The sequence below is a fragment of the Scyliorhinus torazame genome, chromosome 7 (genome assembly GCF_047496885.1).
Source record: "Scyliorhinus torazame isolate Kashiwa2021f chromosome 7, sScyTor2.1, whole genome shotgun sequence".
Classification (NCBI taxonomy): Eukaryota; Metazoa; Chordata; class Chondrichthyes; order Carcharhiniformes; family Scyliorhinidae; genus Scyliorhinus; species Scyliorhinus torazame.
The window spans coordinates 119,705,481-119,728,719 of record NC_092713.1 but is presented as its reverse complement, the minus strand read 5'-3'; the positions used below and the strand labels follow the sequence as shown (position 1 = coordinate 119,728,719).

At 48.4% G+C, this 23,239-nt stretch overlaps 1 protein-coding gene across 1 annotated transcript in view; it reads left to right on the top strand.

Moving 5' to 3' along the window:
- The window catches only part of LOC140426523 (uncharacterized), a 210,174-nt gene that overhangs the window by 52,884 nt on the left and 134,051 nt on the right, over positions 1–23,239 (top strand). Inside the window, exons 12-17 of the mRNA XM_072511403.1 lie at positions 5,967–6,221; positions 6,418–6,678; positions 15,670–15,930; positions 21,337–21,591; positions 22,331–22,591; positions 22,699–22,959. Coding sequence (XP_072367504.1) covers positions 5,967–6,221; positions 6,418–6,678; positions 15,670–15,930; positions 21,337–21,591; positions 22,331–22,591; positions 22,699–22,959 — 1,554 coding nt within the window. The remainder of the gene's footprint in view (positions 1–5,966; positions 6,222–6,417; positions 6,679–15,669; positions 15,931–21,336; positions 21,592–22,330; positions 22,592–22,698; positions 22,960–23,239) is intronic.

Here is a 23,239-nt window from a genome sequence, read left to right as displayed (position 1 = left end):
GTTAAGGGCTTTAATGACTGTGGCCGCTGTCATGTCAGGGCAGGGGACGGCGAAGGGGAAACGGGAGTACTCGTCCACCACGTTCAGGAAGTATGTGTTACGGTCGGTGGAGGGGAGGGGCCCTTTGAAATCCAGACTGAGGCGTTCAAAGGGACGGGAGGCCTTGATCAGGTGCACACTATCCGGCCTGAAAAAATGCGGTTTGCACTCTGCGCAGATGTGGCAGTTCCTTGTGACTGTACGGACCTCCTCCACGGAGTAGGGGAGGTTGCGGGACTTTATAAAATGGTAGAACCGAGTGACCCCCGGGTGGCAGAGGTCCTCGTGGAGGGTTTGGAGACGGTTAATTTGTGCGTTGGCACATGTGCCGCGGGATAGGGCATCGGACGGCTCGTTCAGCTTTCCGGGACGGTACAAGATCTCATAGTTGAAGGTGGAGAGCTCGATCCTCCACCTTAAGATCTTGTCATTTTTAATTTTGCCCCGCTGTGCATTATCGAACATGAAAGCTACCGACCGTTGGTCCGTGAGGAGAGTGAATCTCCTGCCGGCCAGGTAATGCCTCCAATGTCGCACAGCTTCCACTATGGCTTGGGCTTCCTTTTCCACTGAGGAGTGGCGGATTTCTGAGGCATGGAGGGTCCGGGAGAAAAAAGCCACGGGTCTGCCCGCTTGGTTAAGGGTGGCCGCTAGAGCTACGTCGGAGGCGTCGCTCTCGACCTGGAAGGGGAGGGACTCGTCGACGGCGCGCATCGTGGCCTTTGCGATATCCACTTTGATGCGGCTGAAGGCCTGGCAAGCCTCTGTCAACAGAGGGAAGGTCCTGGTCTGTATTAGGGGGCGGGCCTTGTCTGCGTACTGGGGGACCCACTGGGCGTAATATGAAAAGAACCCCAGGCAGCGTTTTAGGGCTTTGGAGCAGTGAGGGAGGGGAAATTCCATGAGGGGGCGCATACGTTCGGGGTCGGGGCCTATTATCCCATTGCGCACTACATAGCCCAAGATGGCTAGCCGGTTTGTGCTAAAAACGCACTTGTCCTCGTTGTATGTGAGGTTCAAGGCTTTAGCGGTCTGGAGGAATTTTTGGAGGTTGGCGTCGTGGTCCTGCTGATCGTGGCCGCAGATGGTTACGTTGTCGAGATACGGGAACGTGGCCTGCAACCCGTGTTGATCAACCATTCGGTCCATCTCTCGTTGGAAGACCGAGACCCCGTTTGTGACGCCAAATGGGACCCTTAGGAAGTGGTATAATCGCCCGTCTGCCTCGAAGGCTGTGTACTTGCGGTCACTTGGGCGGATGGGGATCTGATGGTAGGCGGACTTGAGGTCCACGGTGGAGAAGACCTTATATTGGGCAATCCGATTGACCATGTCGGATATGCGGGGGAGAGGGTACGCATCTAGCTGTGTGTACCTGTTGATGGTCTGGCTATAGTCTATGACCATCCTTTGCTTCTCCCCTGTCTTTACTACTACCACCTGTGCTCTCCAGGGACTATTGCTGGCCTGGATTATGCCTTCCTTCAGTAGCCGCTGGACTTCGGACCGAATGAATGTCCGGTCCTGGGCACTGTACCGTCTGCTTCTAGTGGCAACGGGTTTGCAATCCGGGGTGAGGTTTGCAAACAAGGATGGGGGCTCAACCTTGAGGGTTGCGAGGCCGCAGATAGTGAGTGGGGGTATTGGGCCGCCGAATTGGAAAGTTAGGCTCTGCAGATTGCACTGGAAGTCTAATCCCAGTAATGTGGGCGCGCAGAGTTGGGGAAGGACGTAGAGCCTATAGTTTTTAAACTCCCTCCCTTGCACCGTTAGGGTCACTATGCAGAAGCCTTTGATCGGTACAGAGTGGGATCCTGCAGCTAGGGAAATCTTTTGCGCACTGGGACGGATGGTCAAAAAACAGCGTCTTACCGTGTCGGGGTGGATGAAGCTTTCTGTGCTCCCGGAGTCGACCAGGCATGGTGTCTCGTGCCCGTTGATCAGCACCGTTGTTGTCGTCGTCTGGAGCGTCCGGGGCCGTGCTTGGTCCAGCGTCATTGAGGCCAGATGTGGTCGTAGTGCTTCAGCGTCTTCCTCGAACCCCGTGGAGCCGTCGATGCTGGGGTCCATTGTTGCCGTCCAAGATGGCGGCGGGGGTGAACAAAATGGCCACCCCCATGCATCGCACATGGCTGGGGGGTCACAAGATGGCGGCGGGGTGGACAAAATGGCCGCCCCCATGCGTCGCACAGGGCTGGGGGGTCCCAAGATGGCGGCACCCCTCCTCCCCTCGTGGTGGCCGGGACCCAAAATGGCGGCGCCTGCGGGTCGCACATGGGGCGCTGGGGGGGTTGGGGAGCGTTTGAAACGCGCAGGACTCCTTCTTCTCCAGGGACAGCGGTGGCCGGGACCCAAAATGGCTGCGCCTGCGGGTCGCACATGGGGCGCTGGGGGGGGTTGGGGAGTGTTTGAAACGCGCAGGACTCCTTCTTCTCCGGGGACAGCAGCGACCCCCCGGGACCGGCACACAGCCGCGAAATGGCCCTTTTTCCCGCAGCTCTTGCAAATCGCTGCGCGGGCCGGGCAGCGCTGCCGGGGGTGTTTCGCCTGGCCGCAGAAATAGCAGCGGGCCCTCCCCGGGACGACTTGGCGTCTGAACCGCGCAGGCCTGTGGGGGGGGGGGGGTTTGTCGCGACGGGGGTCCACGGAGCCCAAGGGGCTGCCGCGCGGCCGGGGCCGTAGGCACCGGCGTTTTGCGCGGCCACATCTCGGGAGGCTGCAAGGGCCCGTGCCTCTGAGAGTCCTAGCAACTCTTTTTCTAAAAGTCTTTGGCGGATTTGGGGAGAGTTCATACCTGCCACAAACGCATCGCGAATTAACATGTCCGTGTATTCAATCGCGTTTACCGGCGGGCAGCTGCAGGCCCGTCCCAAAATTAGCAGCGCGGCGTAGAATTCGTCTAGCGATTCTCCGGGACTTTGCCGTCTCATTGCGAGTTGGTAGCGTGCGTAGATCTGGTTCACTGGGCGAACATAGATGCTCTTTAGTGCTGCGAACGCCGTCTGGAAATCCTCTGCGTCTTCTATGAGAGGGTAAATTTCCGGGCTTACCCTCGAGTGCAGGATCTGTAGTTTCTGGTCTTCTGTGACCCGGCCGGGGGCCGTTCTGAGGTAGGCTTCGAAACAAGTCTGCCAGTGTTTAAAAACTGCTGCTGAGTTCACTGCGTGGGGGCTGATCCTCAGGCATTCCGGGACGATCCTGAGCTCCATAGTCCTTTAAGCACGCTTAATAAATTGTAGCGCTCAAAGACTCACGAGAGACGAATAGAGATGAAGTCGATGAGGCTTTATTAAGCGTGACTTGTTCCCCGCAGTTCAGCAACAGACTGGCCTGCGGGGGAGAACTCCTGGTTCTTATACTCCGCCTTCAGGGCGGAGCTAGAGATCAACAGCCAACCAGGACCCGGGATCTGTCAGCCAATGACATCACGGCTTCACAGTCGCACATGACCCCTAATGCATACTGCCACAATGTCCTTCTTCCTCAGGTCTGTCTCCTGCAGGTAGACTATGTCCGCCTTCAGGCTTCCCAGGTGGGCGAAGATCTTTTCACTGGGCCGTATGTCCCCTTACATTCCAGGTGACTATACTGGTGGGAGGTTACTGACCCCCCCGGTCCTTCGGGATCAACCATACTTACCTGGTGGATACACCCCTGCACTCCGGGGTTTCCCTTTAAGGGACCGTCCAAAATGGCCGTGGTCGCTGCTCTCCCCATGAGGCCAGGCCCCTGCGCTCTGGGGTTTCCCTTTGTCCAGGTGGCACCCAACATGCCCGCCAACTTTGTCAATGCCACGTGAGTGCGCCTCTGCACTCCGGGTCTCCCCTAGTCCCTCCGAAGTGGCTGCTTGCGGCGCCATCTTGATTCCTCGGCCTGTTCCATGCCTGCTGAAGCCTGTGTCTGTCTTGCTGCCAACCCTTTCCTATCCTTCTGCCGTTTTTCTGTTCTGTGAGTTCCCCCCATTCCGCCCTACCCCTCCCTATTCTCACCTCCCTTTTCTCCCCCCCCGTATTCACCCCCCTTTCTGCCCTGCGCCCCCCCCCTCCTTGGCCAGACACTTCCTCTCCTCTGAGAGGTGCTCCGCGGCCCCTTTACAGCTTGTCTTCCCGTGCTAGCCCTCCCTGCTAGTATGGTGGCTCCCCATCCTGGGCTGGTCTCGCCCTGTCTCTGTTCTATCTGCCCGTCTCTGTTCCCTTCCTCACCCCCTCACCTGTTTCTCCTATCCTCGCTTCCCTCTCTCTGTCCTACTTCACTACGAGAATGAGGCAGCACAGTGCGGCGCAAACACAGAGCCCATAGAACAGATCTCGTCCCGTTTCGTCCTCCACTTTCTGTCTTTTTCCCCACTGCCCTCATTGTTGCTGTGTCTGCTCCTTTTCTAGGTTGTTGGTCTTCATGAACACCTCGGCCTCCACTGGGGTGCCGAAGTAATGTTCTTTTCCTTTGTAGGTTACCCAGAGTCTGGCCAGGAACAACATGCCGAACCTCACCCCACTCTTGTAGAGCTCCGATTTTGTCTTATTGAATTCGGTCCTTTTTTTCTCGTGGTCAGCCCCAATGTCCTGATAGACCCTTATTCTGTGTCCATCCCACGAGCACGACTTTGTCTGTCGGGCCACCTCAGGGTCTTTTATCATCCTGGTACCAGTGCAACTTTGCTGTGATCGCTCTCGGCTGCTCCCCAGTCTTGGGTTTTGGCTGGGGCGACCTGTGTGCCCTTTCGAGTTCTGGAGGATTTGGGAAGCTGTTCCTCCCGACCAGGTTGCCCAGCTTGTGGGCGATGTCGGCCGTTGGGTCCCTTCACACCACCCCTCTCTGGCAGTCCCACATTACGGACGTTCTGTCGCCTGGACCTGTTTTCCTGGTTCTCTACCTTTCCCCTCAGGTTCCACTGGGCCGCCACCAACCTCTTCTCCTCGGTCTCCAGAGCCACAATCCTATCACTCTGGTCGGTTGCCGCCCTTTCCTGGTTCAGGATCACCACTCCCTTCACCACCTCTTTCATCACCACCTGGAGTTCCATTTTGATCGCCTCCCTCATGGCAGCCAGTTCTTTTTTTAGAAATGCCTGCCATCCCTCCCCCGGTGTAGTGGGGGGCGTCGCTGCCGGTTTATGCTCCTCTGTTCGGGTCGCCCCCTTTCTTGTTTCGCCGGGGCCACCGCCTCGCCTCGTGTGTCCGCTGGTCCATCTGCTCGTTGCTCCTGCCTCTTGCCGCTGCTTCTGCCTTCTATTCCAGCCCTTTGAACTACCATTTGCCAGCATCTTCCCTCCTGCTTCTTAGCTACTAGTGTCTTTCGATCTTTAGGAGTTTTGGGTGGCTTTTTGAGCCAAGAAACCTGGAAAATTTGCTATTTTGGTTCTGATTGGGAGGAGAGCACTTGATATGCATCCACTCAGCACATCGCCACCACCAGAAGTCACTCTTGCTTATTTATTTATATATGGCAGCCGGGTCTCGATTTCAGCCCCTGCCCACACACAATCCAGCGCCAGGAAGGAAGGCAGTGGGGTTGGCACCCGCCCTATTTTATGCACCCTTTGCTAAATACCTGCTTGTTGAGCAAATAAAATCCAGCTGTACATGTTTAATAGAACATTGTCATTTGTGTACCTTATAGAGAATCATGACATAGGATATAAAGCACAGAAACCGGCTATTCAGTCCATGTCAGTCTTTATACTCCACTCAAGTCTCCTCCTGACATTCTTCATCTAAATCAATAGGCTCAACCCTCTATTCCTTCTCGGTCATATGTTTATCTGGCCTCAACTTAACATGAGTCAATACTATTCCCTTCAACAACTCTCTGTGGCAGCGAGTTCCACATTCTCACCACTCCCTTGGTAAAGATCATTCTCCTGAATATTAAATTATGCCGTTCAGTACTTTTCCAGCCGGTAACATATTGGAATTTTCTTTTTGCAGTACCTTGTGTCCCACAGAATGTGGATGCTCTCATGAACTGTGATGCTGGATATATGTCTGTCTCATGGGAGTTAAGTCAAGGTGCAATATCATACATTGCCACAGCGGAAGGGAGCAATGTGCAACAATGCAGCGCTAATGAAACATTGTGTGATATCACTGAGCTGGACTGTGGAGAAACCTACACCATCACAGTTCGTGCACACGATGATTCATGTGACACAGCTGAAAGTGCTTCCATCACAAAGAAAACAGGTAACTAAAGAGAAGTGAAACCTTCCTTTTCGCTAATTTCTGCATCAATCTCACTTCTGTAATACCTAAATTACTGATCCCCCAAGAAAATTATCAAATCCATTTGCATGAAGATTTTAGCTAAAACAACAACTCTACAAAACTTTGAGCAGCTGCTGGTCAAGTGCTCTTCATCTGGTCTTTTCATTCTTTTCAGCTTCGTGCATCCCACTGAATCTCGGGGTCCAGCTGGATTGTAACACAAACGATGCTTTTGTGTCCTGGACCCACACTAACGGTGCAGTGTCATACTCTGCATCAGCAGAGGGAAGTGATGGACACGCAGTATTATGTGATACAGCCAACACACATTGTCAAATAGCCAACCTACACTGTGGACAGATGTATCATTTATCTCTAACAGCCCTGGACAATGTATGTGACACTTCACAAAGCTCAATATCTGACTTCAGCACTGGTAAGTCTCTTGTATAAGAAGGGTGATTCAAAATCGGTACAACTGGTCCCCACGACTGCTTGATGTATATTGAATATTCCACATAATAAAACATCTCAAATATTCCTTTAGGTCAGGAAATATGGAAATTGAACAGGAAATGTGCAAAAGGTTGTGATTGCAGCCAAGGTCTACGAGTTAATTTTTTTAATTTTAAGGATCCTTTTGAAGATAGGTTGAGAGGTAATAAGTCAAAATTAATTCCATGCAACAAGTCCCTCATGGCTGAAGGCTCAGTGGTGCAGAGGGGAGTTTGGATGTTTGGGAGGAACAAATTACTGCAGAATCCTCAATGGTGAAGGAGCCCAGCACATCTGTGCAAAAGACAAGGCTGAGGCACTCGCAACAAACTTCAGCCAGAAGTGCCAATTGGTTGATCCATCTCAGTTTCCTCCAGCATCATAGATGTCGGTCTTCAGCTAATCCCATTCACTCCACATGATATCAAGAAATGGCTGAAGGCACTGGATATGCAAAGGCCATAGGCCCTGACAATATTCCGGCAAGAGTACTGAAGACTTGTACTCCAGAACTTGTTGCACCCCTAGCCAAGCTGATTCAGTACAGCTACAATACTGGCATCTACCTGGCAGTGTGGAAAACTGCTTAGGTGTGTTTTGTACACAAGAAAAAGGACAAATCCAACCCAGCCAATTACCGCTCTATCAGTCTGCTCTCCATCATCAGCAAAGTGATGGAAGGAGTCATCAACAGTGCTATCAAGTGGCACTTACTCAGCAATAACCTGCTTGCGCACGCTCAGTTTGGGTTCCTCCAGGGTCACTCAGTTCCCGACCTCATTACCGCCTTGGTTCAAACATGGACAAAAGAGCTGAATGCTAGAGGTGAGTTGAGAGTGACTGCCCTCGACATCAACGCAGCATTTAACTGAGTATGGCATCAAGAGCCCCAGCAAAACTGGAGTCAGTGGGAATCAGGAGGGAAACTCTCTGCTGGTTGCAGTCATACCTGGCACAAAGGAAGATAGTTGTGATGGTTGGCGATCAATCATCTCAGCTCCAGGACATCACTGCAAGAGTTCCTCAGGGTAGTGTCCCAGGCCCAACCATATTCAGCTGCTTCATCAATGACCTCCCTTCCATCATAAGGTCAGAAGTGGGGATGTTTGCGAATGACTGCACAATGTTCAGCACCATTCATGACTCCTCAGGAAATGAAGCAATCCATGTCCAAATGCAGTAAGACCTGGACAATATCCAGGCGTGGGCTGACAAGTGGCAAGTTACATTTGTGCCAAACAAGTGCCAGGAAATGACCATCTCCTACAAGAGAGGATTTAACCACTGCCCATTGACATTCAATGACACTACCATCGCTGAATCCCCCACAATCAACATTCTGGGGGGTTACCAATTATTCAGAAAGTGAACTGGACTAGCCATATTAATACTGTGGCTACCAGGGCAGATCAAAGGCTAGGAATCTTATGGCGAATAACTCACCTCCTGACCCCCCAAAGCTTGTCCACCATCTACAAGGTACAAGTCAGGAGTGTAATGGAATACTCTCCACTTGCCTGGATGAGTGCAGCTCCAACAACAGTCAAAAAGCTCAACACCATCCAGGACAAAGCAGCCCCCTTGATTGCTCCCCCTTCCACAAACATTCAAACCCTCCACCGCCGACAAACAGTGGCAGCTGTGTGTAGCATTTACACAATGCACTGCAGTAACTCACCAAGGTTCCTTAGACAGCACATTCCAAACCCATGATCACTACCTCTAGAAGGACAAGAGCAGTAGATTCCTGGGAACCCCACCACCTGACTTGTAAATATATCACCGTTCCTTCACTGTCGCTGGGGCAAAATCCTGGAACTCCCTTCCTAACAGCACAATGGGTGTACCTACACCTCAGGGACTGCAGCGGTTCAACAAGGCAACTCACCACCATCTTCTGAAGGATGGTGTAATAAATGCTGGCCTAACCAGCGATGCACACATCCTGTAAATTTATTTTTTTTAAATCAGAAGAGCAGAGACTGAAATTGAATTCCAGGACTGGGCTTGAATGCCACCAGTAGCTGAATGAGGCCTTTAATGGACATTAATTAATACCCAATTAAAGGCTTCAATTGGTGTTTAGGTGGGATGGCCAACCATGGGCCTTCCCCTCCCGAACTTAAGCAGAGCAGAGACAGGAAGGGGGAGGGGCCCTACCGGGCAACCGGGCACCCTCTCACCCAATTTAATGCCATGGAGAATTTAAACAAAGTCTGGCAGTTAACTGTCAGTCATCAATTAATTGGTGCATTCTCCATGGCAATACCTCTACCAATCAGAGTCCACTTGCCAACCAATCAGCCCTCTCTTCTCATGAAGTATAAATTGTTGTTCCCTTTGTGTTTGGTATCCTTACGAATTGTCCTGGTGGCTGCTAGACAAAAAACGTCAACAAAATGTGGTGTTTTTCAGTCGCATGTTACAAACCAGAAATATATTTATCTTTTTAAGGGGCAATTTAGTGTGGCCAATCCACCTACCCTGCACATCTTTGGGCTGTGAGGGTGAGACACGGGGAGAATGTGCAAACTCCACGTGGACAGTGACCTGGGGCCGGGATCGAACCCGGGCCCTCAGTGCCGTGGGGCAGCAGTGCTAACCACTGCTCCACCGTGCCGACCCGGCACCACCATGCCGCCCCGAATATATCAGAAACAAATGATAACTCTGGGGGCTAATAAGAATGAGGAAACTAAGGGAATTAATCTGAGCAGAGAATAAGTACCGGCACCAGACCTTGATGTCCTACATACTAACGTTCTAACTGAGATAGCTGCAGAGATAATGGATGGGCTAACTATGATTTTCCAACATTCTCCTAATTCTGGAATGGTCCCTGCAAATTGAAAGTTAGCAAATGGACCACACACAAAGGAGGAAAAGAGAAACCAAGGAACTACAAGCCAATTAGGCTAACATCAGTTATCATGAAAGAGCTGGAATCTAATATTAAGGAATTCTGAACAATGCACAGTATGATTAGAACAAATCAACGTGGTTCTGATCCTGCCACGGTGTGGCTAGAAACCAATAATTACCAGTTAAGGGCAATCTGCATCCCATTAACGGGAAGAACCCCCTATCTAACGGCCTCTCATGATCTAACTGGCTCCCCAGCGAGTGGTCACATGGGTGTTAATTAGTATTGGCCCACACAAATATGGACCAGGTGTCACAGCACCTGGGGTTTTCCCGGGTCATTGGAGGCTGCTGGGTGGTAAGGGATAGGGCAACATGGTCGCCTGGCCTACCCCCTGGAATGTGAGCACCTTAGAACAGTCAGACTGGCACCTTGGCACTGCCACCCAGCCACCACCAAGGTGGCTGGGTAGCACCACTAAGCCGGTAGGAACACCCCAGGTTTTCAGGGCGGCAGTGCCAGAGTGCCTGGGTGCCAGGGTGGCACTGCCAAGTGTCAGGGCCTGAGGGGGGCTGAGCCCATGAAAGGAGGGTAGAGAGAAATATGAAGGGTAGGGGTAGCGGTGCAGGATGGGTAAGGAGGGGCCTCTGAAAGGTTGGGTGCGTGAAACGTCAGGGTCCTGGAAAAGGGGGGCAGAAAGGGAGCGTGGGGAGGCCTAAAAAGGGGTGCCCTCAGCGAACCCTTAGCAGGATGCCATCCCTTGGGGAGGGGGGGGGGCAATGCCCATGTGTGTGTGGGGGGGGTGACATTCCCCATGGGTGGTGGGTGCAGGTGACCCACAAATTCACTTCAAGATCAGGGCACCCTTTCAAAATGGTGGCCTGATCTCTGAGGAGCCAATCTGGCCAGCGCATTTTGGGCCCCAGTGATAAAAATAATTTAAAGTGTGGGCTAAACTGGTGCGCAACTCCTAAGGGTCCAAGAAGCTTGGTTAGATAGAGGTGGGGAACTCGCCGACAGAGCCGGCGGAAAACTCCCAGCAAAACCTGTCACAAATGAGACTAAGGGTGCAATTCAACTAAATGAGAACAAATTCCCATAGTGAGTGAGTTTAGCCGTTTGTTTCCCGGCGCTATATAATGCGGCCCCAGTTAGATAGGGAGCCTCAGTGTGGAATGTGCGTCCGAGGTAGTTGCATTTTTATCAACTACCAACATAATGTGCGTGCCTCGTTTTCTGCACTGAGGTGCTCTTCTAGCCGGAACTCCTCAGTGTAGCGAGAGATCGGGATGCCATTTAAAGTTGCAGCCCCCAACCACCCCCAAGCTCCAAGTCACTGTAAGAGAGTCCCCGGGCCCTCCCGCACCCCTCCCCCCCCCCAACACCAATGCAGTGCACTCCGTCCAGATTGCCACCATGCTCAAAAGGCCAGCTAGTACCCTGACAGTGCCCCTGGCAGCTCCACCTGGGTACCTTGGCAGTGCCAGGCTGGCATCCAGATGGCACTTCCAAGGTGCTCAACTGGCAGTATCAGAGTGCCCAGGTGGCACCATCATTGCCAGGGCACCACCCTGCTCAGAGGACAATCATATGGGGGCCTCCAATCCCCTGGGAAACCACCATGAGTGCCATTCCATCTGGTCCCCGTTTGTGGAGACCAGAACGGTGCTTGCCTGAGGTCTCCCGGGGAAGAGGATAGATCCCAAAGCCTCACCGGTGCCTCAGGAAATTGCATATTAGAGTGAGACTAGCTCGCAATGGGCGGGATTCACATCACAAAGTCTCGTGAGAACGCATTAGATCTTGCAAGATGCTGCGAGCTGGGTAGATCCTGGGAGCGGGTCTTCCAGCTTCTATCGGCCATGCTGCGCCGTGGCTTGCGGCTTTTGGGGTACAACTGGCCATTCAATCGCGCCCTTAGAAACGTTTTTGTTAAATTGCAACCATAATGTGGACAAGTGTAAGGTTTTCACTTTGGTGGTAAAAATAAAAAAGTAGAATATTTTTTAAAGCCACAAAACTTGTTCTTTGAGAAACTGGGGTATAGCTATACAAGGAACACAATGTTCGCATGCAGGTACAGAAAGCAATTGGGAAAGTAAGGAACTTTATTGCAAGGTGATTGGAATACAAAAATAAAAAGTCTTTAAACACATGTACATGGCTTTAATGAGACCTGTTATGGGCCAGGATTTAGAAAACTCCAAAGTATGTCATGGAGTTCACCTGATCTACAACCGTTTATTGATTTTGGTTACGGTGAGTACAAGAGCCTGCGTTTCAGGTGTTATTCAACAGAGTTCTTCAGCACTTTTAATCAAAAACAAGCTTTATTCTACGAATTTAGTTAACATTTTTATAAACACACACAGTAAGCATTTTTATCAACTACCAACATAAATACCCAACACTGCTACAGTACTCTATGTATAACCCTTAATAAATTCCCCCTTTAGCTGTTCCAATTTAATAACACGATCCCATAAACCAGAAACACCTTTTCAAAGGGATGGCCCAGCACATAGCACTCAAGACCTGGGATGGATGCTCCTGTTTCCTTTCCAAAACAGCAGGTTTGAATTTCTTCTCGAAAACAGTTATTTCTTTTCAAGTTATCAAGCAGTCTGGAAACAGCTTTTAAAGATAGAGAAAAAAACCTTCTTTCAACTTGTACAGAACAAAACCAGTTCAAACTCAAAGCTAAAGTAAAACCAATTCCCAGAGCCACAGCCCAGCTCCACCCACACAATGACATCACAGAAGCCATGTGATAAGACAAAAACATTTCTTAAAGGGACACTCCCATGACAGACGGTGGACACGATTTAACCCCTTCATTACGTCCGGCACATATCTAGGCACGCTGGTTAAATAGCGGAAAAGGCCAAGATCAGTTTGCTATCTAACCGACCCGTACCCGATGGCGAGTTCTGGATCATGCCCAAATATGCAAGCATATCTTTAACCCCGATTTGTTTAATTCCATCTCTTTAGCGAGATTGAAGTCAAATGTAACAGCCTCCAGGACAATAACCAGCTTCCCAGCGGGAAATCATGTGGGCGTAGTTTAGTACTCCTTTTTTAAAACATGAAGCTAGCGCGATGCCTGTTGGGGAACTGAGGACATGCGTAGCCATTTCCATTTTCTGGCACGCAGCTCAAGGACACTGGATCACACGCTGTGAGGTTACCTCTGAGGCTCCTCAGTATGTGCCAAAGTCTGAGTCCTGGCTTACCGCTGACAGCACTCTCACACTCATCCTCTGAACAGAGTTTGCATCGGGGGTGTTTCATCTTGGACCTCTGTGTCTAGGGGGTGGGGGGTGAGTGGAGGTGCAGGCAGGCCTGCCGTGAAGATTAACGTGACAGAGGCTGCACATGTATCAGGTGTCACATGTTTTAATAGTAAACATTGGACATTACCATTTTCCCTAACTGCAGATAGTGACCCACCACCCCCTCACCTACCTAGTGCCCACTCAATGATCTTCAATCTTCTTGCTCTTATGTGGTCTACTGTTACATATAGGTGTGTCTACAGGATGCACATCAGAGGTGGAGGGTTAGGGTTACGGTCTTTGATGCGCTTGGCGGGCATCCTCTCGAGGGCCTGGAGCTGTGCCACCCTGTTATGTCCACTGCCCTTGAGACGCACCGGTGTCAGGTGGGGGGGGGGGGGGGGGTTCGGAAGAACTGGAGACTGCCGTCATCTCTTTGTTTAGACCCTGGGTGGGCCTCCAATGCTTCCTCCTCCCTGATGATACCCATCGGGCCCTGGGGGTCTCCATTGGATGGAGGGGCAGCTGAAGTGAGCTCCAGAGGCCTCTGCATCATCTAGCTCTGCCACCTCTGGCAGTTCCCCATTGTCTGCACCATGGTGTCAATGCTGTCAGCGAGTATTCTCAGTGATTGGACTATGCTCTGCAGTGCCTCAGCAATGTCGACCTGTGTTTGGAACACGTCCACCAGATTGTGCCCCAGAGGCCTGTCCGCTAATGTCGGCTGGCAAAGTGTGTGTCTCTGGACTGCTGGAAGGTGAGATGATAGCTAGCGTGATGCCTCGATGATGGTCTCCTCGGAGCTCTCCTCTGCGGTGGTCTCTTGGGTGGTGGTGGGGTGAGCGGGGACGACTCTGGATGGAGTCCCATCAGATGGAGATCCTGCAAGAGAATGGACATGTGGTCAGTGAGAGGGAAGGATCATTTTCTTGATGTGAACAAATCACTTGAGACAGATCATCTGGGTGAAGGGGCAGTGGATCCTCACCTCTGCTGCACAGGCCAACCTCGCTGTTGGTGACTGCTCTCTCCTCCGTCAACCACGCAATCTCCAGAGCCCGATCCTCATTGTGGGCGAGGACTTGGATCTCTGGTACTTCACCCCCCCCCCTCCCAGCTAGGCCCTTTCCCACTTATTATGGGCTATCTTCTCCTATGGGGCCAAAGAGAGGGCTTTGTGAGCCGCACGTTTGATGGCTCAGGGGGGTATATGGCAGGTGGCATGTCTGGGTATCGCAACTGGATATGAAGGGGTTGTGCTGGTGGGTGCCAGGGAGTGCTGAGGAGCAAACATGAACGTCGGTTGTGAGGAGGGTGCAAGCTGTGAGTCAGTGATTTGAGGGGCGGCGTTTGGGAATTTAAGGGCTGGCAGGCAGAACTGATACCAGAAAAGAGGTGGTAACCTACTCTAGCAGCTCAGTGGAGGTCATTGGTGTTCTTCCACATTGGACGATGGTCCTCCTGGTCATGCTGCCTGCACTGACAGCAGCTGCTACTGCCTCCCAGGTGGTATTGGTAACCCTGTTGCTGGTTCTCGACCTCCTCAGGAAACAGGATTGACCATCTCACATCCACAGCGTCGAGAAGCCTTGAGGTTGGCATCCCCAAAGCGAGGAGCACGTCTGCACGCTGCCATGCTTTTGCGTTGACTGGAGTGAGTGGTGAGGGAGCGCTTAAAAGCAGCTCCTCTTTGTTAGCGGTGAGACACTGAGGTGCGAGTTCCACAACAACAGGTGTTCACGAGTGTAGTGAGTAGGAATGGATCATTGACATGTGGTCCATGGGGAATATTTAGCCCTTTCCATCAGCAACAATCAATGTGCCGGTCAGTCTGAGAGTAGAGAAGGCCTGTAAATACACAGCCATAGGGAGAACCACAGAAACACAATTCAAATCAGAATAGTTCAAAAACTAAACAGTGAACGGCTGCTCTGATCCTAATATTCTGGAATGGGCGCAGCGTTTGTACATATAATTCTCAATAAAGCCTTTGAGTGAAGTGAAGCCATTTATTTTCAAAAGAGAATCTTCCTGTTTTAAAAGATTATAATTTTCCCAAATAACTTTTTAAATGAGAGCAGTCAAGTGTGTCAGAAAATTTTATTTATTGAAAGATGTAGAAGTAAATCTTTGTTCAGAAACACAAAGATAATTATTGTGACTGTGGTAGCGGGCGCCTTTAAGGGATGAAGTCTTGAGGGTCATAGAATCATAGAATTCACGGAGCAGAAGGAGGCCACCAGGCCCATCAAGCCAGCACCAGCCCCCAAAAAGAGTACCCCACCCACGCCCACGCCTCCACCCCATCCCCGCAACCCAGCAACCCCACCTAATCCTTTTGGGCACTAAGGGCAATTTATCATGGCCAATCCACCTAACCTTTGGACTGTGGGAGGAAACCGGATCACCCGGAGGAAACCCACGCAGACACAGGGAGAACGTGCAGACTCCGCACAGACAGTGACTCAAGCCGGGAGTCGAACCTGGGACCCTGGAGCTGTGAAGTATCTGTGCTAACCACTGTGCTACCCTATTTGGCCAATCAGTCTGGAGTGCGTAAACCCTGAGGCTGAGATTGGGTTTTCCAGTTAGAAAGAAGTTTGGAGTTGTGGAATACAGTAGCCTTCATCTCACTCTCTGTATATAGTAATTTACCTTTAATAAACCGTTTATTCGTTAATGTACTTGATGGTCACCTGTCTGTCAAGATCTATGACCTTCTTGTTTTTAATGTTTTGGACTGTAGATATTTCATGTCCGGTCAAAGCAAGTGTGTTTCTGTATTTTACAGCTCCATGTGCACCCCAATTTATTGACTCCAGCCTAAACTGCGTCACCAAGAGTACGACAGTGACATGGGAGGAGAGTGATGGTGCTCTGTGGTACATTACAACAGCAGAAGGACAAGATGGACATGTGACACTGTGTAATACAACAGGGACAAGCTGTGAATTCACGGACCTACACTGCAGTCAGATATATTTGATCACTGTCAAAGCAATGGATGGCCATTGTCAGAGTGTAAACACTTCCACTTTTGAAACTGAAACAGGTATAAATTCTACAGAAGATTTTTTAAGGGGCAATTTAGCATGGCCAATCCACCTAATCTGCACATCTTTGGGTTGTGGGGGTGAAACCCACGCAGACACGGGGAGAATGTGCAAACTCCGCACGGACAGTGACCCAGGGCCGGGATTCGAACCCAGGTCCTCAGTGCCGCAGTCCCAGTGCTATCCACTGCGCCACATGCCGCCCCTTACAGAAGATTTAACCTCTGGGAGATGTTACACAGGTGCCGAAAGAAGTATTGTCATGAGGTTTAAGGCCCATGAAGGTCATAGTGGTAATTTGGGAGGTAATGTTGCACTTGCGTTCCTCTCTGTGGTGCCATCTTTCAGCAGAGTGTTTGAACGCTCTGGTCTCAGGGTTTCTATTTAGTTACTAAGGTTAATAATTTGTCTTAGTGATCACAAAGCTCTGTTTGTAGAAATAGTGAAAGAAGCTTCCCCCATCTTCCCTTTATTTGTTTTCAGGTTTCTAATCAGAAATTACAGCCCATGATAGTCATAGAGTGACAGAGGTCTACAGCACAGAAAAGGCCCTTCGGCCCATCACATCTACACCAGTCAAAAACTACCACCTAACTATTCTAATCCCATTTTCCAGCATTTCGCCCACTGCCTTATGTGCCTTGGCATTGAAAGCGCATATCTAAATACTTCTTAAATGTTAGGAAGGTCTCTGCCACCACCTTTTGTGGCCGTGAATTCCAGACTCCCAACACCTTCTAATTGAAAAGGTTTACCCTCACATCTCCTCTAACCCTGCCCCTTACCTTAAATCTATGCCCCTGGTCATTGATCCCTCCACCAAGGGAAAAGTTTCTTCCTGTCTATCTATGTCCATCTCAATCATGTCCTCCCTCGGTCTCCTTTGCTAAAACAACCCCAATCTATGGTGTTCTTTGAGTTGCTTATTTCAGGATGGTTGGCGTAATGTTCACAAAGACCACAAAATAGCTTTAACTTAAAGAAAGCTATACATTTATTTACACTACTAACTTGGATTCAACACGTACTCCTTAAGAATACACAGTTAGGGCAGCACGGTGGTGCAGTGGGTTAGCACTGCAGTCTCACGGCACCGAGGTCCCAGGTTCGATCCCGGCTCTGGGTCACTGTCCGTGTGGCGTTTGCACATTCTCCCCATGTTTGCATGGGTTTTGCCCCCACAACCCAAAAGATGTGCAAGGTAGGTGGATTGAACACGTTAAATTGCCCCTTAATTGGAAAACAAAATGAATTGGGTACTCTAAATTTAAGAAGAAGAAAAAAAATACACAGCTGATTAATAACATCTAAACTACACTCATCTACAGCTAATCTCACTACTTGTTTAAACTATGATTTATACTCACTTACACTATCTGCTCTTCTGACCTTCACTAGCTAACTCCTGCATATACTCCTGCTCTAAGGTCTAGCATCACTGTCTTATATAGTTGTAACTGTAGCTCCCTCTAGTGGCTACACTCAACACGACATTAACCTTTGCAATGCTGTTAGTTATGATAATACCATACAGTCTATCCAATCTCTCTTTATAGCTAAAACTCTCCAGACCAGGCAACATCCTGGTAAATCTCCTCTGCACCCTTTCCAATGCTATCACATCGCTCCTATAATGTGGATTCTAGAACTGCACACAATACTCTAGCTGTGGCATAACCAACTTTTTATACAGTTCCAGCATAACCTCCCTGCTCTTAAACTCTATGCCTTGGCTAATAAAGGCAAATATACCATATACTTTCTTAACCACTGTATGTACCTGTTCTGTTTCTTAAACACCAGTGTACATGCTCACCAAGGTCTCTCTGATCCTCGGTGCTTCCCAGGTTCCTGCCGTTTATCATGTATTCCAACTATATAGGTAGGGAAGGGATGATGTCCTGCAAGCAGAATTTAGGGAGCTAGGAAGTAGATCAAAGAAGAGAATCCAGAAGATAGTAATCTCTGGATTACTTCCGGTGCCATGTGTTAGTCAATATAGAAATAGGTGAGTCCAGATGAATGCGTAGCTTGAGAAATGGTGCAGGAGGAAGGGCTTTAGATTTCTGGGACATTGGAAATGTTTTGGGGGATGGTGGGACCTTCACAAGGCGGTACAAGGTTTGCACCTGAACCAAAACGGGACCAATGTCCTTGCAGGGAGGTTTGCTAGTGCTGTTGGGGAGAGTTTAAACTAACTTGGCAGGGGGTTGGGATCCCGAGTGACCATTCAGCAGGGATAGATGCACAGCCAAAATTAGAAAAGGCACCTAGTGAGTCAGGAAGGCATAGAATATCTAGACCAGTGAAGTCACAAGGGTGTTTGGCATGATTGGATGGTACTTATTTTAATGCACGGAGTCTGACAAACAAGGCAGATGAATTGAGGTAACAAATTAAAACATGGGGGTATGATGTCATTGCTGTCACTGAGACATGGTTGAGAGAGGAGCAGGATTGGCAGCTCTATATTCCAGGTAACAGAATCTTCAGGTGAGATAGGGAAGGAAGTAAAAGAGGAGGGGGTGTCGCAATTTTGATCAGGGAATAATCAATTACAGCAGTAAGGAGGGATGACATCTTAGGAGGCTCTTCAACTCAAGCCAAATGGATAGAACTTAAAAATCAAAAAGGAACAATCACATTGCTGTGAGTGTTCTATAGGCACCCTAACAGTCCGCGAGAAATAGAAGAGCAGAAATGTAGGCAAATGTCAGGGAAGTGCAAAAGTAATAAGGTGGTTATAGTGAGGGATTTCAACGTCCCCAATATTAACTGGGGTAGTCATAGTGTAAAAGATTTAGAAGGAGCAGAATTCTTAAAATGTAACCAGGGGAACATTTTATCCCAGTTCAAAGAAGGTCCTACAAGAGAGGGGATGGTGCTGGATTTAAATTTAGGTAACAAAGCCAGGCAAGTGGTTGAAGTATCAGTGGGGGAGCATTTTGCAGATAGTGATCATAACTTTGTTCGATTCTCCAGCTATCACTGGCCCTCTATCCAGCCCCTTGCTCCACCCCTCCCCACCCCCCCACCCCCACAACAGTATAAATCTGACCCTATTTCCAGTTCTCTCCAGCTTTGACAACGAGTCATCCAGACTCGAAACGTTAGCTCCTTTCTCTCTTCACAGGTGCTGTCAGAGCTGCTGAGATTGTCCAGTATTTTCTGTTTCAGATTCCAGCATCCGTAGTAATTTGCTTTTATATTGTTTAGATTCAAGATTATTATGGAAAAGGACAAGGATGGGCCTGAGATCAAAGTTCTAAACTGGGGGAAGGCTGATTTTAATAAGATCAGTTATGATTTGGCCAGAGTGGACTAACAACAGTCACTTTTAGGTAAATTTGTGACAGAAGAGTGGGATGCATTAAAGAAGGAAATAGGGAGAGTACAGGGCCAACATGTACCAATCAAGAAAAGGGTGGGACCAACAAATCCAGTGAACCTGGATATCGAGGGACATACAGCATTGGATGAGGAGGAAAAGGGAGGCTTATGCAGATATCAAGGGCTCAAAAAAGCAGGTGCCCTAGAGGCATATAGAATGTGCAAAAGGGAACTTTAAAAAATTAATTAATAGAGCAAAAATGGGACATGAAAGGATAGTGGAAGATAAAATAAAGGAAATCCTAAGTTGCTTTACAAGTACATTAGGGTAAAAGGATAACTAGGGAAAGAGTAGGGCCCATTAAGGACCACACAGTAATTGGAGTATGGAGCCAGAGGATGTAGGTAGGGTTCTAAATGAATACATTGTGTCAGTGCTCACTTGTGAGAAGGACAGCATGGGTATAGAAATCAGGGAGAAGGACTGTAATAAAATTAAAGAGATTAACATAGACAAAGAGGAGGTTCTGAGTGGTCTAGCAGGCTTAAAAGTAGACAAGTCTCCAGGGCCAGATGAAATGTATTCCAGGCTGCTGAGTGAGGCAAGGGAGGGAATAGCACGGGCGCTAGCAATAATTTTCAATTCCTCTCTGACCACAGGAGAGGTAATGGAGGACTGGAGGACAGCCAATGTGGTACCATTATTCAGGAAGGGAGGAAGGGATAAACCAGGAAACTACAGATCAGTCAGTCTAACCTCAGGTGAGGAAACTATTGGAAGCAATTCTGAGAGACAGAATTAACTTGCATTTGGAGAGGCAGGGATTAAACAAGGACAGTCAGCATGGTTTTGTGAAGGGTTGTCTGACCAACTTGATTAAATTTTTCAAAGAGGTGACCACGTGTGTAGATGAGGGAAATGGAAATGCATTTGACGTAGTCTACTTGGACTCCAGCAAAGCTGTTGATAAGGTCCCACATGGGATCCAAGAAAATTTGGCAAATAGGATCCAGAATTGGCTGAATGGCAGGAAGCAGAGAATGATGGTCGACGGGTATTTTTCTGACTGAAAGCTTATGCCCGGTGGGGTCCTGCAGGGATCAGTGTTGGGGCCCTTGCTGTTTGTGGTTTATATATCAACATACTATCCTGGTGTCTCCTTTGTGGCCACAGAAACACCTGTCTGTTCCCTTTACAATTGAATCCTCTACCTACCAGCCCTAACATTCTTCCTCCTTCCCTCTTGTGCAGCAGATCCACCCATGGTACAATGAAGTTGGCTGCCACGGCTGTCCACTGCAGAGTTATCTCCCCCAATAGGACATCTGTTAAAAAGGGGGATGGCCACAGGGGACTCCTGCACTACCTGTCTTTCTCTACTCTGCTTCGTGGTCACCCATACCCTTTTTGTCTGCTCAATCCTCACCTGCAGTGTGACTACCTCTCTGAACATGCTAATCACGACTTACTCAGCATCATGGATGCTCCACAGTGAATTCACCCTCAGCTCCAGCTCCAAAATGCAGTTAGTCAGTAGCTGCAGCTGGACACACTACCTGCACACGTGATCACCAGGGCCAACTGACGTTTCTATGATTTGTTACATTGTACAGAAGGAGCATATTACAGGTGTAAGCTATCCTGCCATGAATACCCTTAAGCCCCTTATTTACTCCCATTTAAACAAAGAAATTATGCTATATAATACTATTTACTTACCTCCATTATGCCAACTTTATTTCCTTTAACCCTACTTTGCAACTAAACTACAATAATCAAAAGAACAACTTTTAGTTTTGAGATTAAAGAACTAATTTATCTTGAAATTAGCTCTGAAATTAAGTTTAATTACTACTTACCCCTTACAAATTACCACTTGAACACCTTGCCTGATACCCAACTTCAAAAGCACCCTTGTTTAGTCAATCAGGCAGTGGGAATCTAGTTACTATTTGGCGACTGGGAATCTGTTCAATAGGTATTGACTTGCTGATTTTGGTATCAAAGAAGACGATTGAAACTTAGCACTGATATTAATTTATGACACCCCATTTTTCTTTCCACCTCCCAAAAGTACCATGTCTCCCTCAGAACGTGCACGTTGATATTGACACTGTCACTGCCTTTGTAACATGGGAGCCGGGTAATCTCACAGTGTCGTACACTGCAACAGCAGAGGGGTGTGATGGACACACAGCCACCTGTACCACATCAGAAACACACTGTCTAATCCCAGACCTTCACTGCAGCCAAATATACAGCATCTCTGTACTCGCATTTGGTGAAAACTGCAGCAGCATCCAAAGCTCCAGTTACGATATTTGGACAGGTAATGTAGAAGGGAAAGAACTGACTTTATGTATAACTTTCCAACTCCTCAAATCATCTCAAAACATATCACTATTTAAAATTTACTTTTGAAATGTAATCGTTATAGTATTACTGGCAAACTGAGAAGCAAAGCCACAGCAATTGAATTGAATGACAAGATGATCTAATTTGACAATGTTCGCAAGCAACAATTCCTTGGTGATGCAGCCCTCTGATCTTCAAAAAGCCTGTCTAACATCCTTCTGACCTGTTGGTTTATAACCACTCAGCTGTCTTATTTCCCTTAGGTGGATAGGGTTAATGTTCACTGTGAAATTGCACTGTATCAGCTTAGAGACGGTCCTGTTCATTAGTCACCCTGTTTCAATTGGCCATAATTTCGATGTTATAGACGACCTGAACTAAAAGTAAACTGGGACCACAACCCACTTATGCCTTTGTTGTTCAATCTGTGCTATAACAGGTTTCCCTAGTCACTGTGGATATTAGGGATAAACTGACAATTTCACTTAGTGGTCAACTTGGGTACAGATCATTGTGACCCAGAATACTGAGCTGACATTTGTTAACTTTAACACTTGACACTGAATTGACTTGTCACAATGTGGAATACAATGGTGACTGCTTTATCCAAGTTAATTAAGCTTTATGAGACGTTGGCAAGGAACATTTGATCAAAACAATTTCTCACATGAACCCTATGGATCTTAATGTTTTTATTAATGTCTGTTCCACAGCACCGTGTACTCCTGATGAAATCATTGTGACTGTGGATTGTAATTCGAATAGAGTGGCAGCATCATGGGAACGGACTGAAGGAGCGATATTATATGATGTAACTGCAGAAGGCAGTGATGGACATACACACTCTCACAGCACAACAGAGACACGCTATGAAATGCTGGATTTACACTGTGGACAGACCTATAACATAACTGTAACAACACGCAGTTACAGCCGGACTGGCTTTTCAAGCACTTCTGCCCAAACCCGAACTGGTAATGCTATTAATCCTTAAATAGTATCATGGAAATGCTTTTATATTTATTAATTGTAATATTTACAGGATGGAGAAGATTAATATTCATTTGTATTTTCTAACCAGTACCGTGCATTCCTGAGAATCTAAAAGCTGAGCTGAACTGTGTTTCGAATGCAGTATCTTTCTCGTGGGGTGTCACGCAAGGAGCAAAGTTATACACTGTGACCGCTCGAGATAGTCAAAGAGTCACAGCTTCATTCAACACCAGCGATATAAAGGCTCAAATCCCACACCTGGAGTGTGGTGAATATTATACAATCTCTGTTGTAGCAACAGACAACATCTGCAAAAGTGCTCAGAGTGCAGTGGTGAATGTACATGCAGGTATTGCTCATTTCCATAAAACATTTTGTGGCATCTTAAATTAAATTGTGTGTTCCTCGAGCAGTATTTAAATGTGCAAAGCTTTATGTTCCAGTTATACATTTATTAAATAGGTCTCTGTGCATGGTCCAGATTAAATTGCAGTCTTCATAGAATCATAGAATTTACAGTGCAGAAGGAGGCCATTCGGCCCATCTATAGTATACACAGGTAGAGTTACTCTTTATAACTTTGATACCTTTGGTCTGAAAACTCAGCAATATGCATACATTTTAATTTT